Source organism: Somniosus microcephalus, chromosome 34, assembly GCF_052327205.1.
Source record: "Somniosus microcephalus isolate GS21.2 chromosome 34, FLI_Smic_1.0, whole genome shotgun sequence".
NCBI lineage: Eukaryota > Metazoa > Chordata > Chondrichthyes > Squaliformes > Somniosidae > Somniosus > Somniosus microcephalus.
Window position 1 is genome coordinate 24938497 of NC_141020.1, and position 14344 is coordinate 24952840.

Consider the following 14344-nt stretch of genomic DNA (forward strand, 5'->3'; position numbering starts at 1 on the left):
TAGGACACGGGGGGTGATGGGTGAGAGGGACTGAGTGTGAGTTAGGACACGGGGGGTGATGGGTGAGAGGGACTGGGTGTGAGTTAGGACACGGGGGGTGATGGGTGAGAGGGACTGGGTGTGAGTTAGGACACGGGGTGATGGGTGAGAGGGACTGGGTGTGAGTTAGGACATGGGGGGTGATGGGTGAGAGGGACTGGGTGTGAGTTAGGACAGGGGGTGATGGGTGAGAGGGACTGGGTGTGAGTTAGGACACGGGGGGTGATGGGTGAGAGGACTGGGTGTGAGTTAGGACACGGGGTGATGGGTGAGAGGGACTCGGTGTGAGTTACGACACCGGGGGTGATGGGTGAGAGGGACTGGGTGTGAGTTAGGACACGGGGGAGTGAGGGGTGAGAGGAATGGGTGTGAGTTAGGACACGGGGTGATGGGTGAGAGGACTGGGTGTGCGTTAGGACACGGGGGGTGATGGGTGAGAGGGACTGGGTGTGAGTTAGGACAGGGGGTGATGGGTGCGAGGGACTGGGTGTGAGTTAGGACACGGGGTGGGTGATGGGTGAGAGGGACTGGGTGTGAGTTAGGACACGGGGGGTGATGGGTGAGAGGGACTGGGTGTGAGTTAGGACAGGGGGTGATGGGTGAGAGGGACTGTGTGTGAGTGAGGACACGGGGGGTGATGGGTGAGAGGGACTGGGTGTGAGTTAGGACACGGGGTGATGGGTGAGAGGGACTGGGTGTGAGTTAGGACACGGGGGGTGATGGCTGAGGGGACTGGGTGTGAGTTAGGACACGGGGGTGATGGGTGAGAGGGACTGGGTGTGAGTTAGGACACGTGGTGATGGCTGAGAGGACTGGGTGTGAGTTAGGACACGGGGGGTGATGGGTGAGGGGACTGGGTGTGAGTTAGGACACGGGGTGATGGGTGAGAGGGACTGGGTGTGAGTTAGGACACGGGGGGATGGGTGAGAGGGACTGGGTGTGAGTTAGGACATGGGGGGTGATGGGTGAGAGGGACTGGGTGTGAGTTAGGACATGGGGGGTGATGGGTGAGAGGGACTGAGTGTGAGTTAGGACACGGGGGGTGAGGGGTGAGAGGGACTTGGTGTGAGTTAGGACACGGGGTGATGGGTGAGAGGACTGGGTGTGAGTTAGGACACGGGGTGATGGGTGAGAGGAGTGGGTGTGAGTTAGGACACGGGGTGATGGGTGAGGGGACTGGGTGTGAGTTAGGACACGAGGGGGCGGGTGATGGGTGAGAGGGACTGGGTGTGAGTTAGGACATGGGGGGTGATGGGTGAGGGACTGGGTGTGAGTTAGGACACGGGGTGATGGGTGAGGGGACTGGGTGTGAGTTAGGACACGGGGGGTGATGGGTGAGGGGACTGGGTGTGAGTTAGGACACGAGGGGGCGGGTGATGGGTGAGAGGGACTGAGTGTGAGTTAGGACACGGGGTGATGGGTGAGAGGAGTGGGTGTGAGTTAGGACATGGGGGGTGATGGGTGAGAGGGACTGAGTGTGAGTTAGGACACGGGGGCTGATGGGTGAGAGGGACTGGGTGTGAGTTAGGACAGGGGGTGATGGGTGAGAGGGACTGGGTGTGAGTTAGGACACGGGGGTTGATGGGTGAGAGGGACTGGGTGTGAGTTAGGACACGGGGGTTGATGGGTGAGAGGGACTGAGTGTGAGTTAGGACACGGCGGGTGATGGGTGAGAGGGACTGGGTGTGAGTTAGGACACGGCGGGTGATGGGTGAGAGGACTGGGTGTGAGTTAGGACACGGGGGGGGTGATGGGTGAGAGGACTGGGTGTTTGTTAGGACACGGGTGTGATGGGTGAGAGGGACTGGGTGTGAGTTAGGACACGGGGGTGATGGGTGAGAGGGACTCGGTGTGAGTTAGGACAGGGGGGGTGATGGGTGAGAGGGACTGAGTGTGAGTTAGGACAGGGGGTGATGGGTGAGAGGGACTGGGTGTGAGTTAGGACACGGGGGTTGATGGGTAAGAGGGACTGGGTGTGAGTTAGGACACGGGGGTTGATGGGTGAGAGGGACTGGGTGTGAGTTAGGACACGGTGGGTGATGGGTGAGAGGGACTGAGTGTGAGTTAGGACACGGGGGGGTGATGGGTGAGAGGGACTGGGTGTGAGTTAGGACATGGGGGGTGATGGGTGAGAGGGACTGGGTGTGAGTTAGGACACGGGGGTGATGGGTGAGAGGGACTGGGTGTGAGTTAGGACAGGGTGGGTGATGGGTGAGAGGGACTTGGTGTGAGTTAGGACAGGGGGTGATGGGTGAGAGGACTGGGTGTGAGTTAGGACAGGGGGGGTGATGGGTGAGAGGGACTGGGTGTGAGTTAGGATGCGGGGGGTGATGGGTGAGAGGGACTGGGTGTGAGTTAGGATGCGGGGGGTGATGGGTGAGAGGGACTGGGTGTGAGTTAGGACACGGGGGGTGATGGGTGAGAGGGACTGGGTGTGAGTTAGGACACGGGGTGATGGGTGAGAGGGACTGGGTGTGAGTGAGGACACGGGGGGTGATGGGTGAGGGGACTGGGTGTGAGTTAGGACACGGGGTGATGGGTGAGAGGGACTGGGTGTGAGTTAGGACACGGGGTGATGGGTGAGAGGGACTGGGTGTGAGTTAGGACACGGGGGGTGATGGGTGAGAGGGACTGTGTGTGAGTGAGGACACGGGGGGTGATGGGTGAGGGGACTGGGTGTGAGTTAGGACACGGGGGGTGATGGGTGAGAGGGACTGGGTGTGAGTTAGGACATGGGGGGTGATGGGTGAGAGGGACTGGGTGTGAGTTAGGACATGGGGGGTGATGGGTGAGAGGGACTGAGTGTGAGTTAGGACACGGGGGGTGATGGGTGAGGGGACTGGGTGTGAGTTAGGACACGGGGGGTGATGGGTGAGGGGGCTGAGTGTGAGTTAGGACACGGGGGGGTGATGGGTGAGAGGGACTGGGTGTGAGTTAGGACACGGGGGGGTGATGGGTGAGGGGACTGGGTGTGAGTTAGGACACGAGGGGGCGGGTGATGGGTGAGAGGGACTGAGTGTGAGTTAGGACACGGGGGGTGATGGGTGAGGGACTGGGTGTGAGTTAGGACAGGGGGTGATGGGTGAGAGGACTGGGTGTGAGTTAGGACACGGGGGTGATGGGTGAGGGGACTGGGTGTGAGTTAGGACACGGGGGGTGATGGGTGAGGGGACTGGGTGTGAGTTAGGACACGAGGGGGCGGGTGATGGGTGAGAGGGACTGAGTGTGAGTTAGGACACGGGGGGTGATGGGTGAGGGACTGGGTGTGAGTTAGGACAGGGGGTGATGGGTGAGAGGACTGGGTGTGAGTTAGGACACGGGGTGATGGGTGAGAGGAGTGGGTGTGAGTTAGGACAAGGGGTGATGGGTGAGAGGGACTGAGTGTGAGTTAGGACACGGGGGCTGATGGGTGAGAGGGACTGGGTGTGAGTTAGGACACGGCGGGTGATGGGTGAGAGGGACTGGGTGTGAGTTAGGACACGGGGGGTGATGGGTGAGAGGGACTGAGTGTGAGTTAGGACACGGGTGTGATGGGTGAGAGGGACTGGGTGTGAGTTAGGACAGGGGGTGATGGGTGAGAGGGACTGGGTGTGAGTTAGGACACGGGGTGATGGGTGAGAGGGACTGGGTGTGAGTTAGGACACGGGGGGTGATGGGTGAGAGGGACTGGGTGTGAGTTAGGACACGGGGTGTGATGGGTGAGGGGGACTGGGTGTGAGTTAGGACAGGGGGTGATGGGTGAGAGGGACTGGGTGTGAGTTAGGACACGGGGGGTGATGGGTGAGAGGGACTGGGTGTGAGTTAGGACACGGGGGGTGATGGGTGAGGGGACTGGGTGTGAGTTAGGACACGGGGTGATGGGTGAGAGGGACTGAGTGTGAGTTAGGACACGGGGGGTGATGGGTGAGAGGGGCTTGGTGTGAGTTAGGACACGGGGGTTGATGGGTGAGAGGGACTGGGTGTGAGTTAGGACACGGTGGGTGATGGGTGAGAGGGACTGAGTGTGAGTTAGGACATGGGGGGTGATGGGTGAGAGGGACTGGGTGTGAGTTAGGACATGGGGGGTGATGGGTGAGAGGGACTTGGTGTGAGTTAGGACACGGGGGGTGATGGGTGAGAGGGACTGGGTGTGAGTTAGGACATGGGGGGTGATGGGTGAGAGGGACTGGGTGTGAGTTAGGACATGGGGGGTGATGGGTGAGAGGGACTGGGTGTGAGTTAGGACACGGGGGGTGATGGGTGAGAGGGACTGGGTGTGAGTTAGGACATGGGGGGTGATGGGTGAGAGGGACTTGGTGTGAGTTAGGACACGGGGTGATGGGTGAGAGGGACTGGGTGTGAGTTAGGACACGGAGGGTGATGGGTGAGAGGGACTGGGTGTGAGTTAGGACACGAGGGGTGATGGGTGAGAGGACTGGGTGTGAGTTAGGACACGGGGGGTGATGGGTGAGAGGACTGGGTGTGAGTTAGGACACGGGGGGTGATGGGTGAGAGGACTGGGTGTGAGTTAGGACACGAGGGTTGATGGGTGAGAGGACTGGGTGTGAGTTAGGACACGGGGGGTGATGGGTGAGAGGCACTGAGTGTGAGTTAGGACACGGGGGGTGATGGGTGAGAGGGACTGGGTGTGAGTTAGGACAGGGGGGGTGATGGGTGAGAGGGACTGGGTGTGAGTTAGGACAGGGGGTGATGGGTGAGAGGGACTGGATGTGAGTTAGGACGCGGGGCGGCAGAGTTTTAGATGTGCTGAGGTTTTTGGAGGGTGCAAGAATGGAGGCCGGCCGGGAGTGCGTTGGAATAGTCGAGCCTGGAGGTGACAAAGACAGGGATGAGGGTTTCAGCAGCAGATGAGCTGCGGCGGGGCGGACGCGGGCGATGTTACGGAGGTGGAGGTAGGCGGTCTTGGTGCTGGAGAGGATGCGGTGTCGGAAGCTCAGCTCAGAGTCAAAACGGACGCCGAAGTTACGAAGGGTCTGGGTCAGCCTCAGACGGTGACCTGGGAGGAAGACCTCAGTAAACTCAGAACACACCGGGATGGAGGCCGGGATGCAGACTGGGGTCGAGACCAGGATGGAGACCGGGATCCCCCGGGTCTGGAGGACCCTGCAGCAGTGTTCTCTCGGTGCCCGGTACAGCTGAGGAGTGACGACACTCTTCTCTTTCTCCCTCAGGCTCTGCAGCATCTGGCCTCTCGATCCTTTTCTACAACAGTCAGGAAACAGTTCAAGAACCACGTGCTGGAGAAGCAGAAGATCTTTCAGGTACCAGTGACATGTTCAAATATTTTTAATTAAAAGGGAATTTTGGGGAAAAAATAATAAATGTTGTAAGGACCCTGTTAATGAGGTGATTTATGTTCCTGACACATCACTCAACCCTGGGGGCCCAGAAAGGGACCAAATGAATTGGTGGAAATTGTTTCTAGCTGTTTTTTAAATGTTAATACTTTTTTTTACTTTTTCTGTTTCTTTTTTCTCTCTCTTAATCCACTCTCTTTCCTTCTCTTCATGCTGAGGGAAGCTGTGTCATAGAGGATCGTCCCGTGACAGAACTAGCCTCGGTTCTGACGGTGGTCAATATGGCATCTGTGAAATCTGTAAACTTCCCCTCAGATGGTGCTGCTTGAGCCCGCTGCCCATCTGAACCTTGCCTGTTCTCGAGCTCGAGTGATGTCCTCGGGGAGAGTGTGAATGGGCTGCCCCGCAGAGTGGCCTGTGGGCAGCTTCCCTCCACTGCTGCTGTTGGCTGGTCAGGTGCAGGCCGCTCCTTTCTGAAGTGGGCACTGAGAGGAGAGGGCCGGCGTCAGTGAGGCCTGGACAGGTCGGCGGAGCGTCCCGCGAGTGACCAGGGTCAGCGTCTGCTGCTTACTGCACGCCTGAGCCATCCACAGTGGCATGGACTTGGAGGAGCAGCAAGATTCCTCCGAGCAGGGACTGGAGGAGGAAGGGGCTGAGAAGCAGGCCTATTCCCAGACGCTGGAGCCATTCGGCAAACATAAGTTAACAAGACATTGTTCTGAAAAAACCTGACACTTCCTTCCACCAGGTTCTTTGACCCATGTGAATCATGCAATCTTACAGCACAACAGGAGGCCATTCGGCCCATCGTTCCTGTGCCGGCTCTTTGAACGAACTCTCCAATTAGTCCCACTTCCCCACTCTTTCCCCACAGTCCTGCAAATGTTTCCTTTTCAAGTATAGATTCAACTCCCTTTTTGAAAGTTTCTATTGAATCTGCTTCCACCGCCCTTTCAGGCAGCGCGTTCCAGATCACAACAACTCGCTGCATAAAAAGAAATTCTCCTCCTCTCCCCTCTGGTTCTTTTGCCAATTATCTTAAATCTGTGTCCTCTGGTTACCGACCCTCCTGCCACTGGAAACAGTTTCTCCTTATTTACTCTATCAAAACCCCTCATCATTTTGAACACTTCTATTAAATCTCCCTTTAACCTTCTCCGCTCTAAGGAGAACAATCCCAGCTTCTCCAGTCTCTCCACATGACTGATGTCCCTGATCCCTGGCACCATGGCTGCTCATCAATGCTGCTGTCTCTGCTAACTAACCCAGCACTTTATCTCGGGCCTCTCCCTCGGGGTGAGCCAGTGAGCTGGCTGTCAGCTGAGCATCACTGAGAGGATGCTGAGATGGAGCTGGCTCTCGAGCTGGTTCCGCCTGGACCCCAGGTGGTCCTACTTGAGGCTGCTGCCCATCTGCTTGTGCAGGGTCACCCTGAACCTTGTCTGCTCTTGGGGCTCATGTGATGTCATTGGGGTGGATGCCAAACGGCGGGACAGCGACCTCACTCATTGTTAATGCCCTTGCTCCCAGCCCCCATGTTAATGTGCCTGGTGATTAGGGTCATCATTGGTGGCAGAACTTAACCTGCAGCAACGTTCCTGGTACAGGAACTCCCCTCGGGCTACCTGGAAGTTGGCAGGATAAGGTTGGCAGGCAGCACGGGACAAAGAAGCCGGTCCCCTGCTTTGATGTGGGAAGCAGAAGATACAGTCCTCAAGGAAAAGAAACACTCGCATTTCTATAGCGCCTTTCACAACCTCAGGAGGCCTGAAAGAGTATTACAGCCAATGAAGTGGAGTCACTGTTGTAATGTAGGAAATGCAGCAGCCAATTTGCACACAGCAAGCTCCCACAAACAGCAATGACCAGATAATCTGTTTTTGTGATGTTGGTTGAGGGATAAATATTGGCCCCAGGACACCGGGGAGAACTCCCCTACTCTTCTTCGAAATACTGCCATAGGATCTTTTGCATCCACCTGAGAGAGCAGACGGGGCCTCGGTTTAACATCTCATCAGAAGAATGGCACCTCCAACAGTGCAGCACTCCCTCAGCAGTGCACTGGGAGTGTCAGCCTGGACTTTGTGCTCAAGTCTCTGGAGTAGGTCTTGAGCCCACGACCATCTGACTCAGAGGCGAGAGCGTGCTACCCACTGAGTCACAGCTGACACTAAGATCCGTAGGTGATCAGACCCCTGACACATCTAGGGCTCTAGAGAAGCCACCATCAGTTTCTCACCTCAGTTGGCCCAGCCCATCAGCTGTCTTGGCTAACGAGGAGGTGAACCTGCAGCCCAAGCCCTGTATAACTGCCATCATTGTTGTGAGGGGCTTCACCCTGGAGGTCCCACCCATTGCAAGGCTGAATGCATGCTCTCGCTGCCCTGCCTGGGCAGCCAACACATGTGGGCAGTGGGCCCCTTCAGACTTTCGGCTAGGTTTTGGACGATCCTAGGTAGATTTCCCAAAACACTAACAGTCACTGTTAGCTCAGATGGAGCCATTTGGCAAACATAAGTCAACAAGACATTCTTCTGAAAATAACAGACCCAATAGCACAGCCACCATGTTCCTCCCCCCATGTGCTTTGACCCATGTAGAATCATAGGGGGGAAAAGTTCCGTTATTTGTGCCTCCCATTAGCGCCTTAAGAGGGCGCCAATTGGGACTCAAAGCAACTAGCGCCCGGGCGCGGCGATGTTTGTGCCGCTCGCGAAATTAACTAGACATTTTGCGGTGGCGCTAAACACGACCGCCACGATCTCCTGCGCCGGCAGATTGTGACGTCATTCGAGTGCGCAACGCCCCGGTAGCGCCCCGGACCAGATATTGAGTGGCGCTCCCTGCCTTACCGCCTGCCGCTAGCAACGACAGGTTGAGGGGAGCGTTATGCTGTCGGAAAGGGACTAGGGGAGCGCTATTTAAAGGCGACCGCTTCCTACCATTTTTTGTCGGTGACATTTTTGCACCACGCATTCTGAGAGAGAGAGAGAGACTTCTGGAGAGATTCAACGCTGTGTGAAGGAGTTTTGGGTACTGAGCAGCACTTTGCAGGTTTATTTTGATTGGCCCTTCCTTGCTTCGCCAGCACTCTGAGGTAGCGCCTCGCTCCTCAGCCTTTGCGCCTTAACACAGGTGTGAAGCGCCTGATTTAGCGCTCCAATCACCTCCAGGGGCGATAAAAACCAAGTTTGCTGGCGGAGGCGATAATTACCGCCAGGCGCTAAACTTTGCGCACGGCCGATAACAGCGCCCCAAACGGGGCGATACTGAATTTTTCCCCCATAAACTCTTACAGCACAGAAGGAGGCCATTCGGCCCATCAGGCCTGTGCCGGCACTTTGAAAGAGCCGTCCAATTAGTCCCACTCCCTGAAGCTCTGAAAGTATACTCCTAATAAGAGCTGGGCAGGAGAGATCTGGATCTCTACCCTCTGCAGTTGGGGAGCAGGACTTCCTGCTCCTTTGGTGCCAGTTCCTCTGTACTCCTGCTCACCTGTGCATCACCCAGAACGTCCCCCTTCAAAGTCACCAGCTATGTCCTATGGGGCGCATGGCTGTGCGCTAGTGCTTTCTTGAATAAGAGGTGTGGTGCTCTTGGGAAAGCCCTGCTCCAGCTTCTAGTCCAATACCTGAGGAAACAGAAGGAAGACAGTGTTAGGGGAATGTACTTAGACCTGCTTCACCAAGCACCAGGCATGGGCGTGCTGCTGCCCGGGCGGTGGTGCTTATGTATGATGGAGACTGAAAAAGGAGGTGTGGTACAAACCTTGAGATAGGGCCTTGCCTCCTGCCTGCTCCTCAAAATCCCAGCCCCAGGGGATGCGCCTCATAGGGGCATCAGATTCACGATATGTGACGAGACCCCTCCAGTGGTGGACAACCTCTGCTTGTCGTTCTCCTAGCAGACAAGAGGAAGGGGGCAGTAAAGGTGGGGGCGTCTGCCTGGAATCTGCCAACGTTCCCCTCCCCCACCCCGTGCGGGAGGGTGAGCTTTGCGAGTACGGGGTGGACACAAAGATGCAGGTCAGAGAAGGAGTTGGCCGGGGGTTGTCCTAGTCTCGTCGTGCAGAGGGGAGGGAGCTGGTGGACAGTGGAGCTTCGCAGGTAGACATGGCAAGGGGAAAATAATAAAAGAAAAGATGTCCCAAAACGCTTTACAGCCAATGAAGTACTTTTGACATGTAGTCACTGTTGTAATGTAGGAAACATGGCAGCCAATTTGCGCACAACAAGCTCCCACAAACAACAATGTGGTAATGAACAGATCATCTGTTTTTAAGTGTTGGTTGAGGGATAAATATTGGTCCAGGACACCGGGGAGAACTCCCCTGCTCTTCTTCTAATAGTGCCATGGGATCCTTTACGCCCACCTGAGAGAGCAGGTTTAACATCTCACCTGAAAGGTGCCACCTCCGACAGTGCAGCACCTCCCTCAGTACTGCACTGGGAGTGTCAGCCTGGATTATGTGCCTAGTTGAAGTAGGACTTGAAGCTGTGACCTTCTGATTCAGTCAAGAGTGCTACCCACTGAGCCACAGCTGACATGGGTGAGGTACGTGAAGATGCTGCTGCTGGATTGGTGCACAGTAGGAAGAAGAGGGGAACTGCCTCTACTGACCTTGCCTCTCCTGGTGAGGTCATTGATTTTCTTCCAACACTACGCACACATTCTCTACATGGTGCTGGAGAAATTGATTCTCCCAAACTCGTCCCACAGATTCTCAGTGGGGGGGATCATCCTTTCTGCGCTCCATTTCCTTAGGTGGCAGAGTGGGTAGCACGCTCGCCTCTGAGTCAGGTAGTCATAGGTTCCAGCCTCACTCCAGAGACTTGAGCACATAGTCTAGGCGGTACTGAGGGACTGCTGCATTGTCGGAGGTGCTGTCTTTTGGACGAGACCTAAAACCTAAAATCTGCTCTCTCAAGTGGACATAAAAGATCCTCGGGCACTATTTCGAAGAAGAGCTGGGGGTTATCCCTGGTGTCCTGGCCAATATTTATCCCTTAAGCAACATTACTAAAAAGCAGATTATCTGGTCATTATCACATTGCTGTTTGTGGGAGCTTGCTGTGCGCAAATTGGCTGCTGCGTTTCCTACATTACAACAGTGACTACACTCCAAAAAGTACTTCATTGGCTGTGAAGCACTTTGGGACGTCCTGAGGTCGTGAAAGGCGCTATAGAAATGCAAGTCTGTCTTTTTTTGAATTAAAATCCGCATCAGTGTACATTTACAGTTTAGAATTATACGGCAGTGTGAATTTGAAGAGATTGCTGCTGTTTATCCATCTTCCTTTCATTCTTATTGCAGGCGGACAATAACCTGCCCGTGCACCTGAAGGGAGGTACAGTGGATGCCGTGATGTACCGCATCACCATGACCATCACAATCGGAGGTGGGAATTAGTGACTGATATCGTAATACTGCGTGAGCGTGACCCCCCTCACCCCGCCCCCCCCCCCATCCATTCTCCCTTCTCCAGCAGGGTAGTGGAAAATAGGAACAAGAGTTGGCCATTCAGCCCCTCCAGCCTGTTCCCCATTCAATTATATCCTGGCTGATCTGTATCTTAACTCCTTCGCGCCTGTGTTCCATTATCCCTTAATACCCTTACCCAACAAAAACCTATCAATCTCAGTCTTGAAATCTTCAATTGACCCCCAGCCTCATCAACCTTTTTGGGGGAGAGAGTTCCAGATTTCCACCACCCTTTGTGTGAAGAAGTGCTTCCTGACACCACCCCCTGAACGGCCTGGCTCTAATTTTAAGGTTACGCCCCCTTGTTCTGGACTCCCCCCACCAGAGGAACTAGTTCCTCTCGATCTACCCATTCAAATCCTTTAATCATCTTAACCACCTCAAGTAGATCAGCCCTTAACCTTCTATACTCAAGGGAATACAGCCTGGTCTATACCTGATCTATGCTCACCTCCTTCTCATAGAACCCTGGCTGAGATAGGGAACTCAGTGCGGGGAGGCCAGGGAGCTTGAACCCCACAGCCCACCACTCTAGGCACTCCTGTGTTGATGCTCAGATTCAGTGCCTTACCTACCAGTAACTTGCCTACTAAACAAATCGCTCGCTTTTGATGGCTTGGTGAGCAGCTCCACCACGTGGGGAGGGACTGAAGCCAGAGATGAATGCGCCAGGTTCAATTCCCGGTTGGTGCTGAACTGTTCTCACCCAGGTCAGCAGCTGGGGTGCGATGGAGAGGAGAGACCTGACCAGGGTTCCTGCTCCTGATGGTTACTCGGTGCCCCCGCTGAGCACTGCACCTTTGCAGACGCCAGGTGAGGACAAGTGTTGGCTAAGGTATGATTCACGCCACGTTTGATAGGCTAACGACATTCGAGTTGAATTCCCACGGGAGTTCTCCCGATCTTCTGCATTAACTTCGGCAGAAGATCCATGGAAGCCCTGGAGAAAGGATGTAAACACTTGCAAACAAACAGTGAGGTACAGGAAGAGACCCTCTGGTCCATCCAGCCTGTCCTACACAGTTGTGATGCCCCGAGCGTCACAATTTATACATTCCCCACCCTACCTGAAGCCACGGAATCTCCTGGGAGAGGCGAAAAACCAGCAGCAACAGCTTGCATTTATATAACGCTTTTAATGTAGTAAAAACATCCAAAGGCATTTCACAGGAGCATTATCAGACACAAATTGACACCGAGCCACATACAGAGATATTAGGACAGGTGACCAAAGGCTTAGTCAAAGAGGTGGGCTTTAAAGAAGGAGAGGATGCGAGGCGGAGAGGTTTAGGGAGGGAATTCCAGAGCTTAGGGCCTAGCTGGCTGAAGGCACGGCCGACAGTCTGGTTGTGCCTCAGACAGTGGCCAGGGAGAGTGATGGAGTCGGTGGAGAGGGAAGGGAGTTTGTGCCGGGGACCAAAGACAATGGCTTTGGTCGTCCCAATATTTAATTGGAGGAAATTTCTGCTCATAAACCGGGTAAAATCCCAAGCCAATTAGGGGGGAAAAATCTGGAAAAATACCTCTCAAACCCTCTTAGGCAATCAAAGCTAGTCCAGGAGATCAGTCTGGCCCTGATTGATGTCATACAGTACCGACCTTACCTCATTCCTTACATTCACGTCATTTCTCCGGCGTTTTGTGGATCTTCTGCTGAAGTTATGGTGGAAGATCGGCATAATCCCTAAGGAAATGAATATCATCGCTGTTTAGACTAGTGCCTGGGAAACGTGCAGGGAGGGGAGGGGCTGGCTGTTGGACCCTGTACCCCACAGTGAGGATCACCCAGGCCAGCAGCTGGGAGGGGAGGGGAGGGGAGCGATCTGACCAGGGCTGAGCCTCAGACCGTGGCCAGGGAGGGAAATCAGAATTTCGGGAAAAGCGAGAAACCGTTCCCTCCCGGTTAGGTTGTCCTTTCAATATTGCGATCTCTCCATTAATGATTGTGTGATCTCAAATCAAATCAAATCAACTTTATTGTCATTGTTAGTGCACAAGTGCAGTACAACGAAATGTAGGCTTGCGGCTCCCGAGAGTGTACATTTAGATTAAGACATTTAAACATTCAACATACATTTGTACATATATATTAGCATAAATATGACCATAATAAAGTGCATCGGCAGATGTGCAGGCTTTAGTGTTTATTTGTGGAGTTCAGTAGGATGACAGCCCTGGGAAAGAAGCTGTTCCTAAATCTGGTCGTACGGGTGCGAATGCATCTGTAGCGTCTTCCAGATGGTAGGAGGGCGAACAGACTGTGGCTGGGGTGGGTATCGGGATATTCATTACTGATATTGAATAGGGTGCCCCAATAATTGCGCTGTCGGCAGGAATGATTGTGTGATCTTTGCACTAATGATTGTACCCTGTTTGCAATAATGACCATCCTCACTTTCCATGTATAGTTGGGCTCTTCTGTAATTATTGTGCTCTGCTTTCACTTTATTTTCACTAATAGTTGTGCTGCCTTCTCACTGGTGCTTTCTCGCTCTTTCCCCAGGTACCCTCTTCTCCCTCTATCATTTAGTCCATGCCTCTTTACCCAGACCAAAGAAATGATGGAGCACAGCAAGACTGCCCAAGTATTTCCTTTGATCATTTTCCGATTTTAGTTGGTGAATTGCAACCCTGCTGAAATGAAGAAAGCCGACAGTATAACTCCGTGCCAAAGATGCCCAGCACTGAGTGGGGCAGAGTTATTTCCCTCTCCTGTTCCCATCTGTGCTTGCGGTTGCCATTAAAATGTTTTGAAAGGAATGGGGTGAGCTCCTTCGTGCTTACTAAGCTTCGGGGACGCGTGTCTTTGTGGTGTCAGTCTACGAGCGACGGTTGCTCAAGTGTATTTCCCGGTCCCATGCTGGATTAACCTTGTTCCAGGATAAGCAGCAGGGATTGTTTTCAGCTGCCCAGAAGCAGCAGTACCAGGAGGCTGAGGCATGGAGCAGGATTCGGGGCTGAATCACCCACAAGAAGGTCCTGTGACGTGATCCTGAAATCACCCTCTGTAGCTATACAGCTCATGGGAAGGTGGCAAAGGGGTACTGCCCTCTCCCCCCTGGGCTAGTTACTGGGGTACAGAAGAGATTTACTAGAATGGTTCCAGGGATGAGGGATTAAAGTTACGTGGATAGACTAGAGAAGCTGGGTCGTTTCCTTAGAGTAGAGAAGGCTAAGAGGAGATTTGCTGGAGGTGTTCAAAATCATGAAGGGTTTAGATAGAAATAAAGAGAAACTGTTTCCAGTGACTGAAGGGTCAATAATGAGAGGGCGCGGATTTAAGGTGATTGGTGACATGAGGAAAAACAGTTTTACACAACGAGTGGTTAGGATTTGGAACGCGCTGCCTGATAGGGCGGTGGATACAGATTCAATTGTAGATTTCTAAAGGGAATTGGATAAATACTTGAAAGAGAAAAAATTGCAGGGATCTGGGGAAAGAGCGGGGGAGTGGGACGAACTGGATTGCTCTTTGAAAGAGCCCACCATCCTTTCCAGACTGGGAATGATGGGCTCCATGGTGTGC

General features: G+C 54.1%; 1 protein-coding gene across 1 annotated transcript in view; it reads left to right on the top strand.

The window, feature by feature from the left end:
* Positions 1 to 13578, top strand: part of cox7a1 (cytochrome c oxidase subunit 7A1) — a 49049-nt gene extending 35471 nt beyond the window's left edge. Inside the window, exons 2-4 of the mRNA XM_085973586.1 lie at positions 5211 to 5300; positions 10651 to 10735; positions 13322 to 13578. Coding sequence (XP_085829712.1) covers positions 5211 to 5300; positions 10651 to 10735; positions 13322 to 13380 — 234 coding nt within the window. The 3' untranslated portion in view covers positions 13381 to 13578. The remainder of the gene's footprint in view (positions 1 to 5210; positions 5301 to 10650; positions 10736 to 13321) is intronic.
* Positions 13579 to 14344: the final 766 nt, after the last annotated feature.